This window comes from Corvus kubaryi, unplaced genomic scaffold, assembly GCF_017639235.1.
Source record: "Corvus kubaryi isolate FWS band 111438036 unplaced genomic scaffold, C.kubaryi_AGA036_p1.0 37397, whole genome shotgun sequence".
In the NCBI taxonomy this organism is placed as follows: Eukaryota; Metazoa; Chordata; class Aves; order Passeriformes; family Corvidae; genus Corvus; species Corvus kubaryi.
The window spans coordinates 14,210,192-14,232,470 of record NW_024581136.1 but is presented as its reverse complement, the minus strand read 5'-3'; the positions used below and the strand labels follow the sequence as shown (position 1 = coordinate 14,232,470).

At 41.3% G+C, this 22,279-nt stretch overlaps 2 protein-coding genes across 3 annotated transcripts in view; one reads left to right on the top strand and one right to left on the bottom strand.

Moving 5' to 3' along the window:
- Nucleotides 1-15,258, top strand: part of FXR1 (FMR1 autosomal homolog 1) — a 33,691-nt gene extending 18,433 nt beyond the window's left edge. The window contains exons 8-17 of one of the 2 annotated variants that reach the window (XM_042042183.1): nt 13-183; nt 3,372-3,450; nt 5,649-5,758; nt 6,413-6,499; nt 7,224-7,431; nt 8,979-9,182; nt 9,871-10,071; nt 10,822-10,902; nt 13,276-13,367; nt 14,240-15,258. In XM_042042183.1, coding sequence (XP_041898117.1) covers nt 13-183; nt 3,372-3,450; nt 5,649-5,758; nt 6,413-6,499; nt 7,224-7,431; nt 8,979-9,182; nt 9,871-10,071; nt 10,822-10,902; nt 13,276-13,367; nt 14,240-14,410 — 1,404 coding nt within the window. In that variant the 3' untranslated portion in view covers nt 14,411-15,258. The remainder of the gene's footprint in view (nt 1-12; nt 184-3,371; nt 3,451-5,648; nt 5,759-6,412; nt 6,500-7,223; nt 7,432-8,978; nt 9,183-9,870; nt 10,072-10,821; nt 10,903-13,275; nt 13,368-14,239) is intronic. The other variant, XM_042042184.1, reaches the window with a different exon arrangement.
- Nucleotides 15,259-16,562: 1,304 nt separating this feature from the next.
- DNAJC19 (DnaJ heat shock protein family (Hsp40) member C19) lies at nt 16,563-20,767 on the bottom strand. Its single transcript, XM_042042186.1, has 6 exons — nt 20,694-20,767; nt 20,262-20,313; nt 19,898-19,971; nt 19,469-19,545; nt 18,521-18,591; nt 16,563-17,275 (listed from the first exon to the last, which is right to left on the bottom strand). Exons 1-6 carry the CDS (start codon nt 20,694-20,696, stop codon nt 17,205-17,207), a joined length of 348 nt encoding a protein of 115 aa, XP_041898120.1. The 5' UTR covers nt 20,697-20,767; the 3' UTR covers nt 16,563-17,204.
- Between the last annotated feature and the right edge of the window lie 1,512 nt (nt 20,768-22,279).

The window sequence follows — 22,279 nt, the reverse complement described above, 5'->3', positions numbered from 1 at the left end:
TTTTCCCTTCAGTGCACAAAGCAGCTTGCTGCAGCATTTCATGAGGAGTTTGTAGTCAGAGAAGATTTAATGGGACTTGCTATAGGAACTCATGGCAGTAATATACAACAAGCCAGAAAGGTTCCAGGAGTTACAACCATTGAACTTGAAGAGGATACCGGTACTTTCAGAATCTATGGAGAGGTAAGGGGGGAACTTTGTATGAATCCTTGGAGCATTTCTCTCTGTACCTGCTTTTAGAGTGGTGAGAGCTGTACCCAGAATTAAGAACACAAAGCACCTGAGTTTTTGTGTGAGTGTCTTTGTGCGTGTTGACGTTGTGGCAGCTTCTACTGCATATATTTGAAATACAAGCCTTTGTTGCAGTAGTGACTTCCATGAGGTGTGTTCTGTCCTAATCATTCCGTTTTGCTGATGCACAAATGCTGTAACTGCACTATGTATATCCTGGGTCAACCTGAGAGAAGTATCATTTCCTGCTATTTGATTTGATCATGGGTTTGTTTGGGTTTCTTCTCTCCCTCGGAACCTTATTGGTTCTCCTCTTCCCTCCTCTTTTTCATGTGTGTTTTGCTGTGTGGTGTCTGCTCCTTTGACCTAGCCAGGTGTGTTAAAGCCTGTATCTATTGCTTCTAACACTAATATTTTGGCAATTTAATGCTGGCTTTGGCAAAATAATGATTTGCTCCAAGTTAATTCCATTTGTGTGACTCTTCTGAATCTCACAACTACCTTGAAATGTAGCTGGTCCTTGGGCAAAACAAGGATCCATTGAAGAAGCAGAAGGCTAGTGACAAAAATGCAGTCTCACTAGGGCCCTGTCAGAACATATTTTGAGGGTTTTATCCCATGTTACCAACTCTACAGGTGCCACTGAGTATCTGATGTTAAAACTTCTGGAAATCTGTGGTTGTGTCCTGTTTCAGGGATCTGAGGTCTTGAATTCTGTTCCATCAGTGTCAGGAGTAGAACCTGGTTGTGATCAAATGTTCAGATGAAGTCGATCCTGTGGAGAGGAGGTCAAACTTCTGTACTTTACAGTATTCCTGAAATTCTGTGTCCTTTTTTTTTGGAAATGCTTCTAGGGTATCAGGGTGACAAGAGATCCTTCTTTGATCTCCTACTGCCAGTAAATTGCATCTCAGTTCCTGAGGAAGAATCAGACAAGTTGAATGCAGTGGAATGTCCAGTGTATTCCAGTTTTGATCTCTTTCGTGTGAATGGTGTGATGCTGGAACTCGTGGAAAGGTTATGACTGTCACCAGCCTCTTACAGAGGTGCACAGCAATGATTACAAATACCAGATGCCCCCTAAATAAAAATGCCTTTAGACACATCCGGCCTTGTCCTTCCTAGAAGTGATAAGTGCTTCTAAAAATGCCAGGCAGCTTAACTATTCCACATGATAAGGGTTTCAGCGTCTGGCTACACTTGCCTATTCTTTTTGCCTCTTTTCAGCTGCAGTGGGCAACCAGCCAGGCCCTAATGCCTGAATGCACAGGCAGACAATTTCAGGCTGAGATGTGTGGGAGTAGTGAACCAGTGTTGTTGACATAGCAGTCGCAGTGTGAGGGTTTCCCATAGCTGATGTTTTGCATACAAATAAAGGTTCACTGTTGCTCAGGGCTAGACTCTTTGAGGGAAGACACATGAAGATAAATTTTAAAAAATATTGGAAATCTCTGTGGATAGAAGGAATTTAAACTGTATGGCATGCTGCTTATGCTTTTATCCCTCTCTGGTCAAGACCATTTTGGTTTCAAGACCCTTCTCTGGTTGCTTGAACTTCTCATTGTGATGCCTGTACAGATCACAGGCCTGTGAACTTCAGACTGCTTAATGGAAACATTGTGCTTCCCAGAGAGGGAGAGCTGTGTCAGAAATAGAAGAGTTCCTCTTAGGCCTTCATTACTGTCATAGTGGAATTGCAGTCAATTCTTGTGCAGTTCTTAACACTGGTAGGTGCAATGCTGAGTTCAGGAAAACACTAATTTTTCTATTAAAGAATCATCAGTAGCATGGAGGTGTCTTGGTTGTTTGGGCTACTGTGTGAAGTAACAAGAGCATCAGTGGATGTGTAGGCTGTAATTCAGAGTTAATAAAGGTACTTGGTAGTGACTGGAATCCTTTGAGGTCTTTAATCCATATTTCACTACAAGGAATTGAAAATACCTTGTCTGAGTCAGCTTTATGCGCTCACTCATGTTGGGGTGTGAAGGAGTTACCCAGGTTGTACTCACGTAAAAATCCTGAGTACTCATGACAAGTGTAGAGAGGCTTAAGGGTGCACTGGAGAGCTGCAGCTCTGGCAGTTGTGTATTTTCTTGTCCTGACTGCTTCGGTAAATGCATTCACTGTTCCTTCACCTTTATTTGGGAAAGAACTGCTAAACATACCTGAGGCAGGAACTCTTTGCTTAATTGTGTCTATTTGTAGAATTCATTGAGGATGAAAAATTGCTAACCTCTGTTAAGTTTGTATCATTTGAGCAGTTGCCCTGAGAATGCAGCATAACCTCTGCTCCTCACAGTGGCTTCCTGTTCATCTGTTTCTTGTGCTTGATCACTGCTTTCATTATCTTGAAATCCAATTTGTCCATGTTTCTTTTGCTATCATTTTGACCTCTGCCAGAAGTAGAGGTTTATACATTTTCTTCTTCTTGTAGGATTTGCCTGATTTGATTAAAAGGTGCAGGAGCTGGTGGTACTCTTATTTCATGTGTTGCCTAAAAATGACAGATGAAAGGGTTGAGGCATTAGTGTAAAATGGAAATTGTGCTCTTAAGCTGTTTTTACTGACTAGATGCTGATACTCCTCCTTTAATTCTATACTTATGCTGTTGCTAATTTGTACCCTTGTTTCTTGTTTCGGCATCCCAGTTAACTCAGTTGATTTCCATCATTTAATAATAAAGCTGTAAGAGAGCATTCATAGGAGTTCTCCTCCGTAACCAGAGCCACTGTCCTGTTTTGGAGAGCATTGTAGATGAACTGTGGCCAGAAACCAGCATTCTGGAAAGAGAGTGCCCTGGCTGTAATATCAGTTGCAGTGTTTGCTCAAAGCCCCATCCAACCTGGCCTTCGGACACTTCCAGGGATGGGGCATCCATTCTGATGTCTCAAAATGTCTTGAAATAACATAAAAATATCGTTTATTCATTACTGATGCTTTGCTTTACTACTGAATTTTGTCTCTGGGCATTTCACTCAATTATTCCTTTATGATTTAGTTTAAAACTAGATTAATCTTGTCTCTATTCTTCTCTTTCTGAAAATAAGATCGTTTGGAAGACTTGCAGCTGTTGCTACAAGGTTTTGTTTTTAACGTGCTATATTCACAAATAAATTCCATTTTTTTAAATTCATTTCCAGACTGCTGAGGCAGTAAAAAAGGCCAGAAGTTACTTGGAATTTGTGGAGGATTTTATTCAAGTTCCCAGAAATCTTGTTGGTATGTAATACTGCTAAAACATGAAAAGATGGGGAAATGGAGCCTAATCAACATAACTTTGCAAAGAGGATATAGATGCCAGTACAACATTTGATTTCTCCATTTAAGTAGAAAGTGATTAATCTTTTAAAACTACATGTATCAGAGAATTATTATGAAATTGGCTATATTGTTGCTGCATAATACTTTGTCAGGATTTTAACACTTAAATTGACTCGATTACAGACTTCTACCACCTAATTTAATGGGAATATTTGAAGTTCAGATTGTAGTGAAAAAATACACTTTACTAAATTGACTGCTTAAAAGTGCAGAAACTAAGTTCCAAAGTTTAATCTGGAAGTACTCCAGCTGAGTTGCAAGAATGACACAAGACAGTTCTCCTGTTACTGCTCCCTCCTGGGTTGAGGTTTGTCAGAGGTGGTGGTTGGATGCTGGTGAGCTCCTGTATAAATCAACAGTGCTCATAGGTCTCAGCCTCAGTCTCAAAATAGGCATTTTTCCATGTTGCAGGTTTCCATGTTTATGAAGGTGTAGCATAGTCTGCTAGGTTCTGTATTGAAAGCCACTCTGTATTGTGAGGTTAGTTTTGTTCCACTTAGACACAAACGTCTTCTCCTACTCTGGCCTTCCCAGGGGACATTTTTCCTCTTCCCTCATTCTACTTCCTTTATCCTGCTTTTTACTCAAGTCTGGCAGCTCCCTGCTCCCCATGCCCAGCCTGTGGGCAGTGTGGGCATGGAGGCAGTAAGTTGCAGGTGTTGTACCTGATTGAACAGCTTGGATTATACAGAGGGGAAATTAAAACCTGAGCTTTAACCTCCTGTGGTTTGGTGCTTGGAGCCTGCATATTGTAAATAACATAATTTAAATAATTAATGTGCAAACTCCTAAAACTTAGGCTTCCATGGTGTTAGAACTTGACCAGATTAAGGTACAGGGAGGTTTCATTTGTTCATTTGGGTTTTTTTTTTTTTCAATAGAACTTGTGCAAATTGTGTATCTGATGCAACTTACTGGTTTTCTCACCTATGTAATGTGAAAGCTCATTTTAACATGCAACAAGTTAATCACTAGTTTATATGTGAACAGTTTTTTTTCTGCAGTCTTGTTCAGTAAATCTAATTATTCCAGGGAATTTTGCTAAACCTTATGTTCTACAAGTTGAGTTTTGGAGAGCTTTTGGAGAGCATGCATTAGTGCAAATATATCCCACATAAGAATCAGGGCACAAGTCACAGCAGTGTGTTTAACTGAAAATGCTGCTGTTAAACAATGACAATGCCAGTTTCTGATGAAGGCAAATGTCCTGCCTACATCACCTGTGAGCACCCAGGTAAGCAGACAGATATTTAGCTACACTTAATGGAGACATCCAGCTTAAAGGAAGTTCAGTGCTCATCAGTGACTCCAGTACAGAAAGATAAAAACCCAAACCTGCTGAGCTGTTAGAGCTTTTGAGGAAGGAAAACAAATTTTTAATATATTTTGCGTGTTACTTTGTGTCATGTTGATACTTGCTGAAAAGAACATTCCTTATGGAGTATTCTGTTACACAGTTCTGGCTTTTACCCTTTTTAAAAGTTGTTCTGCCTTCCTTTGCTCCTAATTTAAACATAAATGTTTTTAAGTGCCATATATTTAGCTGGGCTGAAGAAACGTTTTCACAGAACTTTAGCCTGAGAGCTAAACTCTTGTAGTAAGGGACCCAAGGAGTCACCTCTTTTTCTTTTTTTGAGATTTAAACATACAAGTTCTGAAGGAACTTTTGGTTTAGATCCCATGCATGATCTCAAAATAGGTATTTTAAAGGTAATATGAAAATCACTGGTCATACACAAATCTGTTGTAAAGCCAAATTTTTTAAGAGGCTTCAAAAAATGTATAAGCCTATTAAAATGTCAGGAAAGATTGAATGAAGGCACATGTGGAGTCAGGGGGTCCAAATAATTTTGACACATAAATTTAAAATAAGAATTTGCAAAACTCTTGTGCCTTTTTACTCTTGGTTTGGTTCTGTTAGAAGCTTGTGTGCAGTGGTGATCTTCGTCACTGCTTGTCATTCTGCATATAGAGAGAGAATTTAATTTTGGAAGTTTTCTCTGACATCGTCTGGGGGGTTTATATATAAAATATCAATAAACATGTTAAAATACTATGCACACTGGTGCAAAATTAACCATTCTTGCCCTCTGAAGGAAAAGTTATTGGAAAAAATGGAAAAGTGATTCAGGAGATTGTAGACAAGTCTGGAGTCGTCAGGGTGAGAATTGAAGGAGACAATGAAAATAAGCTGCCCCGTGAAGATGTAAGTACTTTATTCTTTCCTGCTGTGACTGAGTTTTTACTCTCAAACCCAGCTTTATTTCACAATCTGTGGATATAGAGAGCATTAGTTTTAAGTGGGCATCTTGCAGTAGATTTTACATGAGGTAATTAAAGGAAGGTTTTTTGCTGCTGATGTAAGAGGGTTTTGTTTTTTTTTTTTTACTCTTTCTCCTATACGTACTTTGGCTACGTAATTAATTTGGGATTTATAGTGTTAAAAGTATCCACATATTTTAAATAGATAAGAACAAACACTAAAATCTTGTAAAGGTGCTGAGTCTTGTAAAGTTAGTTTAATGAACCACTGGGCACTTCCTGGTAAACTGTGGATACTTCTACACACCTGCTGTGATAAACACACAGAGTATGTGTTGCATGGGGGAATGTGAACATGGGATGTCAGGTTACCTCATCTCCAGAATAGATTGTTGGGAAAGCTGGACAGTCTGAAGCCCCCACTGTCACACCAGCCTGAGCTATTTCTAATGTCTTTGCAGTCCAAGGCTTAGTTACTGCCTTTGTTCAGCTCACTTTTGTAATTTAAAACAGATCTCTTTATATAATTTGAAAAGAAAGCATTGTTTTGATGATAATGTTCTTCCTGATAAAAAGCTTTGATGCTTTGTTTCTGTAGGGAATGGTACCGTTTGTATTTGTTGGTACTAAAGAAAGCATTGGGAATGTCCAAGTTCTGTTGGAATATCACATCGCATATCTAAAGGTGAGTGTATTTAGAGAGGGAAAATCTGTAGAGGAAACTTGGGTTGAAGTAAGGGAATTTTTGAGCAAATGCTTTGGTGGGATTTGCAGTTGTTAAACTGTTCCTCAGTATATCACAATTTAAACCTTTGTGCCTTGAGCCCACTCCTTGCCCATGGGTATCGTGAGCCTGTAAATACCTTGTCATAGTTACTTAGTGCTGTTGGGGTAGAAAGAATCAGACTGCAAAGAACAGTGGTTTAAGGGGCATTTGGGAACTAACACAATTTTTTCTCTGTGTTCATGTTCTGCTGTTCTCAGGTTAATGCTCCGTTGGGGTAGGATGGAATTTCTAATAGTAACACAACACAGTGTAGTATTAGAACAATTACCTGTTTAGGTTGGTTTTGCATTGTGATGTTAACGAAGATAATGAGTTTGAATTGTGTTCCCTTGTCAGTTTGCTTTTTTTTTTCCCCTAAATTTTACTGGAAAAAATTCGATGAATTGTAATTAAGTAGCCTTAGAGAAAAGTCATCTGTGTAGTGGTGAAAGAGAAAGTTTTTAGATCTCTTCCAAAACTCAGAGATAGCTCATCTTGAATTTTGTTATTTGTAGTCACCTTCCAGGTGGTGGTAACTCTCCTACAGGAATGATTATTTTCAAGATGACTGGGTGGGTGATGGTGTTTTTTGAGGGACGTTTGTCAGCAGTTTTTTCAATGTTTTTTGTTTCATTTTATGTAGGAGGTAGAACAACTAAGACTGGAAAGGCTCCAAATCGATGAACAGCTGCGCCAGATTGGGATGGGCTTCAGGCCTTCCTCTACTCGAGTTCCTGAGAAGGAGAAGGGTTACACCACTGATGAGAGCACCCTCTCCTCAGTGCAAGGCTCCAGGTCCTACAGCGGGCGGGGCAGAGGCCGCAGGGGCCCCAATTACACATCTGGTTACGGTGAGCGCCCTTGAGCGAGGCCTCGGGATATCTTTGAACCCAAAACTGTCTCTGGATTTCTTTGTGTTCATCGTACTTGAGTGAAGATAGGGTTGGAAATTCAGAATTGCCATTTGATTTTGTACATAGCTCAAAACACCCCGTTAGATTTGCAGTCTTGAAGTTAAGTTTAAAACTGAAAAAATTAACAAACCAAACTTGGGAACATCTTGTCCTTCAGTGTTGTTAGATAACATCATAAAAGCTGGGAAGGGAAATAGAGATGCTTTTCAGGAGACACAAAAAAAAAAATCTGAAATTAGCATTATCTATTTTGTTTGAGAATGAGAAAAATTGCTTGTCTGTGATCATGGCCATCTTAGCAGTGTATTTCTGAAAAGTAAACCAAAATGATTTAACATGGAGACAGCACAAAGTCCCATGAGTTTTTTAATTTGGTCAGGAACTAATTGGATTTGTTTTAAGGTGTAGTGAGGTACTGTGATGCATTTCTCAATTAAAAAGCACGGTTCATTTCCTAACAGGTGTGCACATCCCCAGCTCGTCCAAATGGAGACACTGCATTTCAATATAAACATGCTTCACAAAGAAGGACAATGGTTTTTTTTCAGTACAGTAAATTACTCTGGATATCTACCTGTAGCTCATTTCTGTTAAAAAATCAGACCCTTTTTGGGCTTTACAGTCTGTCCCTGGCTATAGCTTCCTGGATCATGCCATGTGTTAGTTGTGTTGATTCTGATGATGATGTTTATAACTTCACTTCTTAGTATTTCCCAATGAACTGACTAACTGTAAGAAAACTTGTTCACTTTGCTTATATATATCCACACTCTGATTTGGAAAACTTTTTTTTTTTTTTTCCTCCCAAAATGGAGCCATATGTGTCTAAAACTTCAGACTGGTTTAGTAGGGGGAGTTCCTGGATACCTAAAATGAATAATAGGTGTTGGTTTTTCAGGTAATAAAAAGCTGTGTGGGTTTGGGTACTCAGAGATGGCCGGGTATTACAGATGCTGTTTAATATAAACAGTGAAATTGTTCAAGCAGCATTACAGCATCCAGAAGGGGTTGCTTAGCAACAGCCATCGGCTATAAGGTGGCAAAGTTGTCCTTGGGAATTTTAGAGAAGTTGCCTAGAAACTGCACCAAATGCCTGCAGTGTGTAGACAAAGAGAGGAAACACTGCTTAATCCTTGGTTTATCTGTGTACAGAAATTACAGATTTGGTAATCTTTCAGCCTTTATTTCACATGTTAGTACAAACAAACTTAGATTGAGAATCTTATTTAGGTAACTTCTGCTCTATATTTTATGTATGTATATATTCTTATATATGGGTGTATATGTAAATATTAAAATACATCTATGATTATATACTTGTATGTGTATTAATATTTATATATATATTTAATGCTTTTTTTTTTTTAAATAACATACATCCATAACCAGCAATGCTGGCTGGAATACTTCGGTGAGGATATGAAACCAGAATATAATCCCCCAATTGATACTAATTTCCAATTTTCTTTTCCTTCTCTTACAAGGTACAAACTCTGAGCTCTCTAATCCCTCTGAAACAGAATCTGAGAGAAAAGATGAACTTAGTGACTGGTCCTTGGCAGGAGAAGATGACAGGGAGAGCAGGCACCAACGAGACAACAGACGACGTCCCGGGGGACGAGGACGTAGCGTGTCTGGAGGTCGTGGGCGTGGGGGACCTCGTGGTGGAAAGTCATCCATTAGCTCTGGTACTGTGTTCCAAATGGATTTTGAATTGAGATTGTCTTCCTGGCAATTTTCTGTATAACCTCTTACTTTTTTAAAATACTCCATTCTTACATTTGGATCTTAATACCCTGGGATTTCAGTGCAGTTGTGTGATAGTTGTGTCATACAGCGTGTTTTAGCATTTTGTTTATTCTCTGTTCACAGTGATCTTAATTTCCTTCCTCTATGGCTCACACACAATGTTATTAGCAAAGTTGATAAATCTTTGGCATGTTGCCTATGGCTGCCTTCTGAGTTAAGCTTACGTTTAGATCCAGAATGAAAGAAGAAATCATTGATTGGAAGTTGGGTTTTATCAGAATCTCTGCTAACATTAACACTGTAACAGTGTCAGAAGTACCACACAACCACAGAGTGAAAGGTGTGTTTTATGTATTTAGCAGTTTTGAGTAAAAGGTCTCTTAAGTGTCATCTTGGAAATGTTTGTGGTGAAACAGTGCAAGTGCCTGTTGTGGTGCCCCAGGATTGTTACTGTTAGGTTAAGGGTCGGAGGATCCAGTCTGAGATGAAATACTGCAGGTCTGTGTGTTACGCCTTGGCTTAAGGTTGCTTTGTAGTTTGAAACTTTGGGACACGGCTGTAAGTCAGCCTGGAAATGAAGTTACACATCACTACAGTATCTTAGATGGACACTTTGTGTTTGTTTAGTGCTTAAAGACCCGGACAGCAACCCTTACAGCTTGCTGGATAACACGGAGTCAGACCAGACCGTGGACACCGATGCCAGCGAGTCCCACCACAGCAGCAACCGCCGCAGGAGGTCACGCCGGCGAAGGACTGATGAAGATGCTGTTCTTATGGATGGAATGACAGAGTCTGATACAGCTTCTGTTAATGAGAATGGTTTAGGTATGTAAATGGTTGGATGGTAGTCCCAGAGCAAGCTAAGAAAAAAATGTGTTGTCCCTGTAAGTGTAGTGAAGCCCTTGTTTGTTTTTGTAAGTGATGAATCGTTGTTCTGTTCAAGGTTGCTGTCTGATTAAAGAAAGACTCCCTCCATGGCTGTGCCATGGAATCTTCTGTTTACTGAGCTCCACTAGCCTTTTCATGTGCCTTTTTTGTAAAAACTGTCTGATGGAGACACCAAAGACTTGACTTGTTGTTTCCCATTGGTACTGCTGCTTTGATAGAAACAGTACTGTCAGATACACATTCTGTTTTGTCCTTGGTAACCTCAGTCTCGGTATGGGAAAGCTCCTTAAGTAGCTGTTAATTTGTCTCTACCGAGCTTCTACTTAAGAACTTTCCCTCAGTAAATTCTCTCGATACTCACAGGGACAAGAATACACTCTGTTGCTTAATGTAGAAGAACAAAATCTGGGTTATGTTGCTAAAATTTGACGTATGGTTACTTAATAAATGAAATCTGAGGTCATTAAGCACGTGCCTAAATGTTTTAATGAACCAAGAACAAAAAGTAAAATCTAGCTTTTGTGTTACTGTGTATGCTTTCAGTATAAAATTTTCTTTTAGCTTTTCTGTCTTACTTTTAGTCTCTGTCTTTAACAGAAGCAATTTTAAATGCCCCGTGCTGAAACTGCTGAAGAATTTATTTATTTTATGATCAGAAATAGTTCATTATAAACTTTGCAATTGCAGATGATAGTGACAAAAAACCCCAGCGACGCAATCGTAGCCGCAGGCGTCGCTTCAGGGGTCAGGCAGAAGATAGACAGCCAGGTAATTCGAGTGGAGCTGTGGGTAATCTCAGGTCAAAAGCATGAGAGAATGTTGTGTCTGCTGTTTTACATAGAGCTGCATAATATCAAAAGGTTACTCAATAACTAATAAGACTACTAGATAAAGATGAAAGATATTTCTTCTACTAGGAAAACTTCTAAAATCTGTCTAATGAAACTAATTGATGTCTAACTTTTTGCTTGGACATACGAGTTATGCTTCTGATCCAGTTCTCACTGAAGTCAATGGTCAAAGTGCTGTTGAGTTCTGTGGTCCAGGATCACAACAAACATGAAGGTTCATGGTCTGCACTCACTGCATCTGTGCGCTTGCACTGACTGGGACACAACCTTTTCAGCACTGGCTGAGCAGCAGTGTTGGAGCAGCAGGATGTGGGTCCTGGCAGAGCTCAGTGAGGGAACTCGCGTGGGGTTTGCCAGCCCCACACCTGCATCACACTGCTGCTCTCAGTCCTTGGCTGTTGGGAATAGTTTAAGTCACCTGCAAATTGAGGGTGGGAAGGAGGAGGAATTTAAGTGAAATTGCATGTTTCCAATTTTTTGTTGTTGTGGCTTGTTGCATTTCTTTTGTGTGTACTAACACTTGAAATGTTAAAGGTGAACTGGCTAATTATCAATACAATGCCCTGTTTAGAAAATGCTTGTACATACACGGCACAGGGTAGTAACAGAAGGTCTTCTGGATTGACAGGTTCAAAATTTCACCCATATTTGTCTTCCTTGTATCTGTGGTGCTCATACAACATTTGGTTAAGAAGAAAAAAGTTGTTTTATTATGCTAACTAAAACTTGGGGGAAGGAAAAAATCAAACACCCCACCCTCCTAAAAAACCTCAAACACCCATGTTTCTTCTCAACATTCCAGTTTTGTAGCAGTGATACAGATTTGTAAAGGGTCAGAATTTCAGCTTCTAAGAAACTAATTTCAGTCAGCAGCATAAAGAAATGTTAGTAATTCTTAGAAAATCATGTGAATTCTTTTAAATCTGAAGTATTCTAAGAACGTAACAAGACTTCCCAAACAAGATTTCTCTGGCATCTTTGTTAAAATGTTGTAATAATTTAAAGTCTTCATCAATACCTATTAAGTGTGAGTGAAATTAAGACAGAAGGAACTCTCCCCTTCTTTCTCCCCAGTGCCAACCACTGTACTTCAGTCATTTAGTTGTATCATTTGATTTACATGGCTGTATATTAGGGTTCCTTATACACAGAGGAATACTAAGAATGCACTGTGTGCATGAAACGTGCTTCCTGTTTGCCAATATTAGAGGAGTTGGGTACAGAACCTCATTTTAAAGATAAAGTACTTGCACAGAAACTCCCTTGCCCTTCATAGTTCTGGAAGGGCCCAGTTGTAAGAAATCCAATTACTGTAACAGAGCAATTCATCTGTTGTAGTTGCCAGTCTGATTTGTGCATGAAATCCAGTCATTGCTAAATCCAGACAAAGAGCTCACCTAAATACCTGATACATTAGATATAAATGACTGTACAGTTCAATAGGTAATGCTTGCCAACCCTAATGTGCTGTTGCTTGTCAGAGATACAAGTGTATATTTAAAGTTGCAGTACTCCGTATTCTAAAGATAGAACTGAGTCTTGGTGTGGTTACAGGAGGGCAGGATCACACAAAACCAGGCTACAGAAATGTGCTGAGGTGGCAAGGAGAGGTCAGAGAAGCCCTGGCCAGCCCCCGTGAGTGCCGCTGTACTGGCACAGACACGGCCGTGCTGCCCCTGAGCTGGGCTGGCTCCAGCAGCCCTGCTGTGTCCACACACCCCACAGCAGCCACACCCGAGGCAGGGCACAGTGCTGGTGGCACAGTGCTGGTGGCACTCACAGTACCTCAAGGAGGACAAGTTCCCTTGCCAGTCACTTCATGACGTAACAAAGATTTGATGCTACATCATCCTAAGCGATACTGGGCTCTGACCTGCCCCAGTTCTGGGCACTGCCTTCATTTCACTTCATTTCATTTCATTAGTATGAAATTCTGCACTACTCAAGCTAATAAAACCCCCAGTGACACACACAGCCTATAGTTCAAAGAGCCTGCAGCCAAAGCTCTTCAAACCTAGTACAGAAAGCTCTTCTCCAATAAAATTTGCAATTGGACCAAAATTTGTTTTAAGAGTCCACTTTCAGATCATTATTACCACCGATTTTAGTGAAAATTATTTTTAACAACAGTAACAAATTGATCCTTGCTGTGCGGTTGATAACCTGTAAGTGTGAAGGCCTTTTGTGAGATGTCTCCCAGTTAGAGCGTAACTTGTACAGAAAAGACATGAAGGTTCATGCTGAATTGACTGCTGATGTGAGCATCACTGTGATTTTTTTCCTTGAACAGTAACAGTAGCTGATTATATATCACGAGCTGAATCTCAAAGTAGACAGAGAAACCCTCCAAAGGAGACAGTAGCCAAAACCAAGAAAGAAACGGTAAGATTTTTTTCATGTGCATTTCCTTTTTTCCTCCTCCCTTGCAGCAGAACAGTAAAGGAATGAAGGGAAGGCTTCAATTAGCTCGCCTCATTTGACTACAAGTGCATTTGAGTTTAAGAATAAATCATTAAAAGCAAAAAGGGCCCAGAGTAAACAGAACTGACAGTGACTGTTGTTGCAGATTTTAGGAATCAAATTTAAGTCTGTACACATTTTAAAATACTAAACTTAGTAATGTTGCGTTATGTAATAAAATGGGAAAATTGCCCATGGTTAAGTCTTAACCCTTAAAACATGTTACAGACAGAGGATACTATGTGGTATTTTTAGTGACTTGTACAAACTATTTTAGAAGGAATTAATTGTACAGAGATTGTATGTTTTTGATCCTTTCTTCTTAAAGGATCAGAGTGACATTACATTATCCTGAAAAATAATCAGAACTGAATAAAGCAGAATTTCTTCTATAGAGGCAATATATTGCCACAAGTTGTCTCTGAGTTCAGCAAAGCAAGAAAGATCCATTAACAAAATGTCATCTTGCTATAGACTTCAGAAAGGCTGTAAGGCTGTTTTTCAGTGAACTCCTTCATGGGCTTAGACAAATAGAAATAAATAAGCATCTAGGTGTGCTGGGGGTGTGCACTCCTGGGGGTTACGCTGGCATGATTTCCTTAAAGTGGCTGATAAAGAAGTACCCCATAAACGACAAGGTAAGTGATCAGATGCTCTAAATGACAGGATACAGGGACAGACAGACAAAGGGGTGTTTCCTCTTGAAAAGCTGCTGTGTGATCCAGAGGGAAATTGAGATTACACTCTGTCTTGTTATGGAATTTTTAATATTCTCCTGTTCTTGTTTTTGCAAGGCAAAAGATGCGATTGATGAAAACAGCCCTTCTGAAAAGGCAGTGAATGGTCCTGCCACCACCTCTGGGGATGAGCCTTCTAAACTACAGCACAGCCCTGATGAAAAGAAAGTCACTGTTCAGGAGGATGCAAATAATCAGGAAGAAGCAGTGCTGAATGGTGTTTCATAAACTGAAGTTCCTAGTTTACAGTTCTTTTACATTACATTTAAAATAGTGCTTGTATAAGCTTGCCAAAGATAGAATATGGATCGCCAGTCTTGACACCGCACTTTCAGTTCCTCCATTTTGGAATACAGAAAGGGGAGGGATCCTGGAGAAATCATATGTTAAACATACTTTGACACCTACTGTGTTATAAATATATCATCAGATGTGCCTTGAGATAGTATATGTAACATTTAAATAAACAAAATTGCTGGCTATAGGAAATGTTATTTTGTTTTCAAAATACGGCAAAGATGTGAGGGGGATCCCTAACATAATACTCTTTATGAAAGCATTAGCTGCTTTTGTTACATTTTTAATAATATGCAACCACTTCTTCACCTGAGGAATACTAGAAAGAAATGCAGTCTAAAATATTTTGCACTGAAATGTAATTTCTCCATTAGTTTAGTCTGGAAACTGGTCTGTTTTAATACATGTTTTTTAAATGCTGTATGTAGAGGAAAAATCTGCAGACCACTGGAATACATTTGTTAAATTCTCATAATCTGCAGGGATACTGGGTGACATTGGCAGTGACTGTTCTACATTGAGGCTTTGTTTGGTTTATTTATTAAACTGTACAGTATTTAAAAATCAAACATAGCTTTAGTTAACACTAAGCTGAATTAGTCATGTCCATTAAGACATAACCTGAACTACTGAAAAGATCAATTTCCAGAAAGTTTATTCTGTATAAACTACATATGTTAGTCCTTAGTAGAGTATTTTTATTTTTGTTTTGGTTGTTTGATGTGCAATATGTTTTTTTTGTATGCTGGTAGTAAAAGAAAATAAACTTTGATCTTCCATCTGTTGACTGTTTCTATCAGAAATTCAAATTACTATTGACTGCAAGGTTTTCAAGCTGTTAACTAACAAAGGAAACTTACTTGTTAGGCAGCTTGAACCTCTTAACTCTTTTTCATAAGAGTTTCTAATGTGCTGATCTTCCTTTTGTTAAGGTGATGATGTCAAACATCAGTTAATGAGTCTAAAACCAGACTCCTTATCTTGGAGAATTGCATAACCTGACTAACATATATAGGAATTAATGCAGATGTAGTTTTTGATAAGTACAACACACACACCCATCTTTCCAGGCTACGAGCCAGAGCAAGGAAGCACAGAACAGGTGTGGAAAAACATCTGGGTAGCAAGAAGGTGTAAGAAATCACAGCAGAAGGTAGCATTGATGTTGTACTGACTTGAATTTGTCTTGCCTGATTTTGTCAGAAGTAAGGACAAAACCAAGAGTTCTAAACCAGCTGCTCTACCTGCTAGAGCTACAGCAGAGATGTCCCAGGCAGGACCTGTGTGTGCACTTTGTCGTAGGACTTCAGTGTTGGACGCTCAGCAACAACGTTCCCTCCTGCAGAACACACAGAGTTAAACGTTGTAGCTGAAGTGTGCACAAGTATCTCAGCTGATGGGGCAGGCACAGGAGTGGAGAAAATTAAAAAAACAGGGAAGGAAAAAACCAGCTATAAGTCAGTAGTATTTGGCTGGGAAATACTTAAGTACAGAAATATTCTGCATCTGGCTTGGAATGTGCAGACTACAGAACTGTGCATGGTGGTGTTCCAGCTGTCCTTCACCCTGCTTTACATTCTGTAGCTGAGCAAAATTACTGCCCTTCAGGGGAGGTTGTAAATGCTCCCTCTTTGATCCTCCTGAAGGCACAGAACAAGCTCATCCCTACTGTTGTAATGTTTCCTCAACAGCCCAGAACTCATCCACAGCACTGCTGGGGCACAGCAGGCAGCACTCATAAGATGAGATGCTTCCAGCAGCACTTCCAAGTCCAGATTCTGGGAGTGAAAGCCCTCAACCCCACTGTGTTTATGACCAGGTGGACATTAACTCTCACAGGTGCTGTGCAGTGTTTTACCATAGTGGCAGAAACACTGGGAAGATTCTTGGAGTATGACACAGCTCTCTGGCCCCAGCTGAGATCCTTACAAGCTGCTGGGTGTGAGAGGCTTAACAGGGCACAAATCCAGCTCAGGTATCCTCTGATCAATGTAGAGTTCCTGTTTCCTAATCACTCTAAGTGCAAACCTCAGTCTGTGAGCTCTGGCTTTGTAGTGTACAATAATGTATAAAACTACAGGACTTCTATTACAAATATGGAATTTATTAAATGCTATTAAAATCTGTCAAAAACTAAAAGTTACTAAAAAAATCTGGAACATTCCAGATCCATCAGTAACACTTAACTAACCCTGTTTTTCACAAGGCAAGCACAAGGGAATACATTGTTTCCTGTGGTTTATTTCTGCAGGCAGAGACAACCACACATCTCTCCCAGCTCCTCCTGTCCAATAAATCCTCTTGGTTTTTCCACCCCCCTCCCCGAACAGGTTCACCGTGCTAATTTTAGCAGATAGAAGAGCAGCAGTGTGAACTTTAAAGAGGGCCAGTTCAACAGAAATTAGGTAACAGCATGTGAATCTACCTGTGTCTGGTAACACACACTGGCCACACCAAGTTACTGCTCTCAAGCACTGAAAATATTTCTGAGTGGCAGATTTGGCTGTTTAATAAAGAACAGCTATGAAAAAATCTTTAAGCCTCACTCCCTCACGCATTTCCAAAAAAAACTGACTAAGTCGTGAGGGAAGAACCTCCCTGGGTTTGTATTTTCAGCTTCATTTATATTAAGTCAAAGACTTACATTAGAACTTCTCTTAAGCCATTTATCAAAAATAATCATTTGCAGGGACAAACCCTCTGAATGAGTGATTTTCTTTCTCGTTCATTTTTTAGCTTGGTCTTCCAGTAGATCCTTAGCTTCATTGATTTTGGCTGCTACATATGGAGACCCACCTAGAAGAAGGAGAACCTCAAATCAGGTGAAAAAACCCAACATTTCTCTTCTGTGCTGATAATAATGCCACAGGACATGGGAAAAAAGGGCATGGTCTGAGGTTCTGCCAGTTAAAGAACAAACTGGTTGTGACTGAAGGCATCTAAGTTCACTCACAGACACTGCAGGAGCTCAGTGTCAGACCACTCGTTCCTGTTAGGCTGCTTTTAGTTTACTGCAGTGGCTTTTGCTCCAGTTTTATCAGTCATAAATGAATTGGTCACTCCTGACTTAGCAGTCTGTGGTGAATACAGAAGCACTGAAGGAACAGGTCTGCAGATAACCGTGCCAAGCACAAAGTGCTGCTGTACCAAGGGACCAGTTCAGTTTTTAAACAGGGCAAAAAATTACTTAGGGAGACTGAGACAGAATCCACACTGCAAATGCACCAAAATTGTAAAGCCATGAGGCACAACAACTGTGCTGCTGGCATATATACCATTAATTGCACTCTAATTATTTACCTGAAGCTTTAGGTCATATACAACACAAAATGCTATTTTTAGGTTCCGCATATATTCAGTAAGGTTAATTTTGAAGGTAACTTTCACTCAATATTATCTACAAAAAGCATATCCCCATGGATTATTTTAGATTTTGGTGCACAGAAGCAAGGAATTCAACAGTCACTTCAAAGGAAGCCATTTTACCTTTTAGGCGACGATTGAGAAGTCGAATGTCGAACACCAACACATGATTCTGACTCACTCAACAGAATTTAGAACAGGTATAGATGCCTTGAGTTACTCTGAGCATAACTAGATTCTGAGCCTTCAGAGTACCACAAACAGGAATATTTCATAGTTTAATGTCTTCAGCAGCTGTAGAAGGCTCAACACTTTCCATTTATGATGAACTCAAACTCACAAGTGGTACATAAAACACACAAGGGTACTCTGGGTTTTCATCTAAAATTAAGGAGGTTTTAAGTCGCATTTTAACAATTCATATTCTAATCTGATATTCACAGAAGATAAAGCAGGTAACAAACTGATCAGCTGAATCTGTCTGGTTGCTTTTAAAACATTCACACACAAAAATATGCTCTACACCCACATGGATTAAGGCACTCTAGAATTTGTTTTCACACAGTTTTCTGTGGGTTTTTTAGTAGCTGAGGTGGTTATGTATCACTCCCCTACACAATTCTATTCATCTGTGTTAAAAACATGTATTAACTAATCAACATGACTTAATTTCCTTACCTTTATCTGGATGATTCAGAAGCATGATCCGTCTATGAGCTTCTCTAATTTTATTTCTGTTGGCTGTCGGGCTTTGAAAGACAGAGAAAAACTGACTTTTGACTCATGAAATTCCCCAGATTGTCAAAAGGTGTCTGAGAACAAGTGAGCACTGTCTTACCCATAAATTCTCTAGCTAATATGTATGTTTCTCTTTTCCTACTACTGATATGTAGTGTGTAAGTCCTGGAGAGGTTTCCTAGGGTTTTTCCAAAACACTGTATGCTGAAAAAGACATGCTACAGCATGTCTAATAGGGTGGGGGTCATCCACACAGTTAAAAACAAACAGAACTATGTTGTAACATTTTTACTGGGAAAACTTCCCAAAGGCTGTAAGTCAAAAAACATTTGCTTGGTTTATTAAGGTAAAAAACTACAAAAACCCAAAAAATGCCACAGTTCAAAGTTCTTATTTGATAGATTTATGTATTTGGCCTTAAGTGCTTTGGCAGAGATTGCCACCATAGTCAGATCTACCATGTTCCAGAAGTGATGAGTTTATTCCAGACACAAGAAGTGGGTTTGCAGCACCTTCACACTGCATCCACCTGAAATTCCCCAACACTGACAGGAACCATGAGAAAACAGCAGTCTCATGTCCCCCACACACAGTGAACCCCAAGGCTTCCTGAAATGGCTTATTTGGATCACACGTGGCTTTGGAATGTGCGAGGGAAATGCAGATGCCTGGAAGTCCACACAGAATTAGCTTCAACCAAGCTAAAGTGCAGCAAAGAACCCCCAAAAAGCACAGAAAGTCCTGAAAGGTCACTTCTTATTTCCTGACTTGGCAGTGACACTCCCAATGGATGCTGGGCATTGGATGACAACCTTTCCAAACAAAGCCAGCAGTGAGGAGACACCACTGCCTCCTGTTCACATTTCATTTCTGATACATTTCCTTTACCTCACTCCTAGTATTAAAGCTGCTTCTCGTTTAGTCATTTTGGGTTCAAATCCACCTCTGTAATAACCACTGAAGGCCTGAAAGAGAAAATGTGTTAGTTTAAAAACCACTAATTTCCAAGTATCAGTTAAACCCACTCATTATTGCTTTAGTAACTGCTGAGCTTTTGTCTGTAAAAATAGCAAAACTTCTTCTACACTTGAAATAGGAAATTCAGTTTAAGTAGAGTATCATTATTTAAATGATTACTTAAATTTGCCCATACAAGTTCTCTATTAGCCAATCACCACCAGAATTACTGCAATCAATTGTTGTTACAGACAAAATACAGGAGAAGATACAGCAGTGCTATAAAGAGACAACAGTCCATACTTATTTCACCAAGTAAAATTTTAAACAAAAAGACGCTACTGATAAATAAAAACTTACAGGTTTTGGTAGGTTTTGAAGGGCTTGTTTTACCTGTGGCTCCATTTGCTTCAAAGTTTTTACTGCATAGCGACCTTGAAGAGACCAGCGTTGACTGACGTTAAGCATAGTTCCATGAACATTTAGCAATCCAGTGCAACTGGTAACTTGTGGATTAGAATGTGGAATAAACTCTTTTGGGACATAAAACAGTAAGAACGTTGATCTTTTGTTTAATTACAGCCATTAATTACTCTTTTGGCTCTCCCAAAAGAGTGTCCTGTATCAGCTATTAAACTACCTTGAAATCAGCCCTGAAGCACGGCTAAGTACACCGGGCCGTGTGAGTACAGCTGGGTTCAGAGCCCGCCCGTCCCCTACACACCTGCGAATCCGGCTGCCGCTATGGCCAGGCCGATCGCCACCATCGTGCTGGCCTGCATGGGAACGAACACAGAGTTTGTTTACTGAAGGGAAAGGGAAGCAGCCCCGCCGGCAGCGCGCACAGCGGGTCGGACACACCGCCCCCAGCCCGACACGGCACAGCGCGCTTGACACGCTGAACTGCGGGCACAGCGCTCTCGGGGACCGCGGGGACACGGCGAGGGCAGCGGCGCGGGGACCCCCGAGCTGTGCCCGACGAGGGGAACCCGGTCCGGCGGCGCCGCATTCACCGCGGGGGGCTGCGGGGCCGAGAGCGGAGCCAGCGGCCTCTGCGGGCCCTCAGAAAGGGCTCGTCAAGGACGAGCCGAGCCCGCGGCCCCTCGGGAAGAGCGCGGGAGCCGCCGGGCCAGGCAGAAGCGGCCCCCGCACTCACCATGTCCGCCCCGAGCGCCACCCGGCCCGCACCGCCGCAAACGCGCCGCGGCCGCTGCCGTAAAGCGCGGGGCGGGGACGGCGCCGGGGAGCGCCCGGGAGCGGGCGGGGCATGAGGGGGCGGGGCGGGGACAGGGCCCGGCGGAGACGGGACAGGGAGCGGGGACACGGCGTGCGCAGGGTTACGGCGTTGTAAAACGTAGTACGGACCTTACTCTTAATGTAATCAAGCGATTTCGCCCCGATCTAGAGCCTTCTCGCACGCCAGATTCGCTTTTTTAAAATAAAAGTAGTTTTTCAGTTCCTCCTGAGGTCCAGTTGTGGGCTCCTCGGTACAAGAAAGACAAGGAGCTACCGGAGAAGGTCCAGCGGAGGCACAAACGGGATTTGGGGTCCGGAGCATCTCTTGTGAGGAGAGACTGCGGGAGCTGGGCCTGGTTAGTCTGGAGAAGACTGACAGGATCTCATTAATTCATATAAATATCTCCAACGTGGGGGCCAAGAGGATGGTGCCAGACTCTTTTCGGTGTTTCCCAGCAACAGGATGAGGAGCAATGACCATAAACTAAAACAGAAAAAGTTTCACCTCAACAGGAGGGAAAACTTATACACACTGAGGGTGGCAGAGCACTGGGACAGGCTGCCCTGGGAGGTCACGGAGTCTCACCTGGACGCGTTCCTGTATCACCTGCTCCAGGTGACCCTGCCTTGTTAGGGGGTTGGACGGGATCATCTCCAGAGGTCCCTTCCAACCTTGACAATTCTGTGATTCTCCCATTTTCCCGTCTTTTGTCCTGGTGCTCTGCTCCGTGTGTCTGACCGCCCCATTCGCCCGTGGGCTGCGCTCTCTCCGCCTCCTCCCGTGCTAATGGAGCCTCCTCGCTGCGCTGTCAGGGCTGACCAGCGCGTCCGGCACCGGCTCCGCACGGGCAGGGACAGCGCTTTGATTGCTGAAGATTGCTACGGAACGAGCGAGAATTATAGGCATGGCACTTCTGTTTGAATATTATTAATAACATAGTGTCATCTGTTAATAGCACAATGCCGTGCTCCGCACAGCAGCGGAGTGCCCGTCTGTCTGTCCATTGCTCTGGATTGAAGGTGTAGGTTTGGAAACTGAGTAACACAGCAGGGAGACCACGCCAGCCTTTAGCCCTGAGGTTCTACTGCAAACGTCAAAGCGCAAGGCCCAGAGTCCTGCTGTCTGCCTGACGCTTTGTGAAAGATTTTCTGCCATCCCCTGTGCTTGTAGAACGTGCCAGTGACCTCGGGGGCTCCCAGAGGACCCAGTAGCCAAAGCCAGCTGCCTTTTGGCTGCTTAAGGTCTAGGATTCACAAGCCCTCACACGAGCAGTTTAGTGTCAGAGGTGACCACTGGCTAAGGAACTTACAATTTTGCTGGCTCTTGCACTGGAAGACAGAATTTTCCTTCCTTGCTGTATATTTTCTGTGAGTAATGAGCACTTTGAATGTGTCATAATTTCACTTAGCGCTTTAATTGTTTTTCTCACAAAAATTTCAAGTGCGCGATTTAACATCTACTGAGGTAATGTTTGCAGGAGTCTCCTGTCTTTTTCTTTCCCTTTC

Bases quoted from the DNA above. Each gene is read 5' to 3' on its own strand.
- DNAJC19 (XM_042042186.1), bottom strand. The intron at 19,972-20,261 runs GTGTGTAGGGGA...GGTCTCTTCAAG, and splicing joins AGCGGCAGCCGGATTCGCAG to GTCGCTATGCAGTAAAAACT. The intron at 19,546-19,897 runs GTAAGTTTTTAT...TTTCTCTTTCAG, and splicing joins TTCAAAACCTACCAAAACCT to GCCTTCAGTGGTTATTACAG.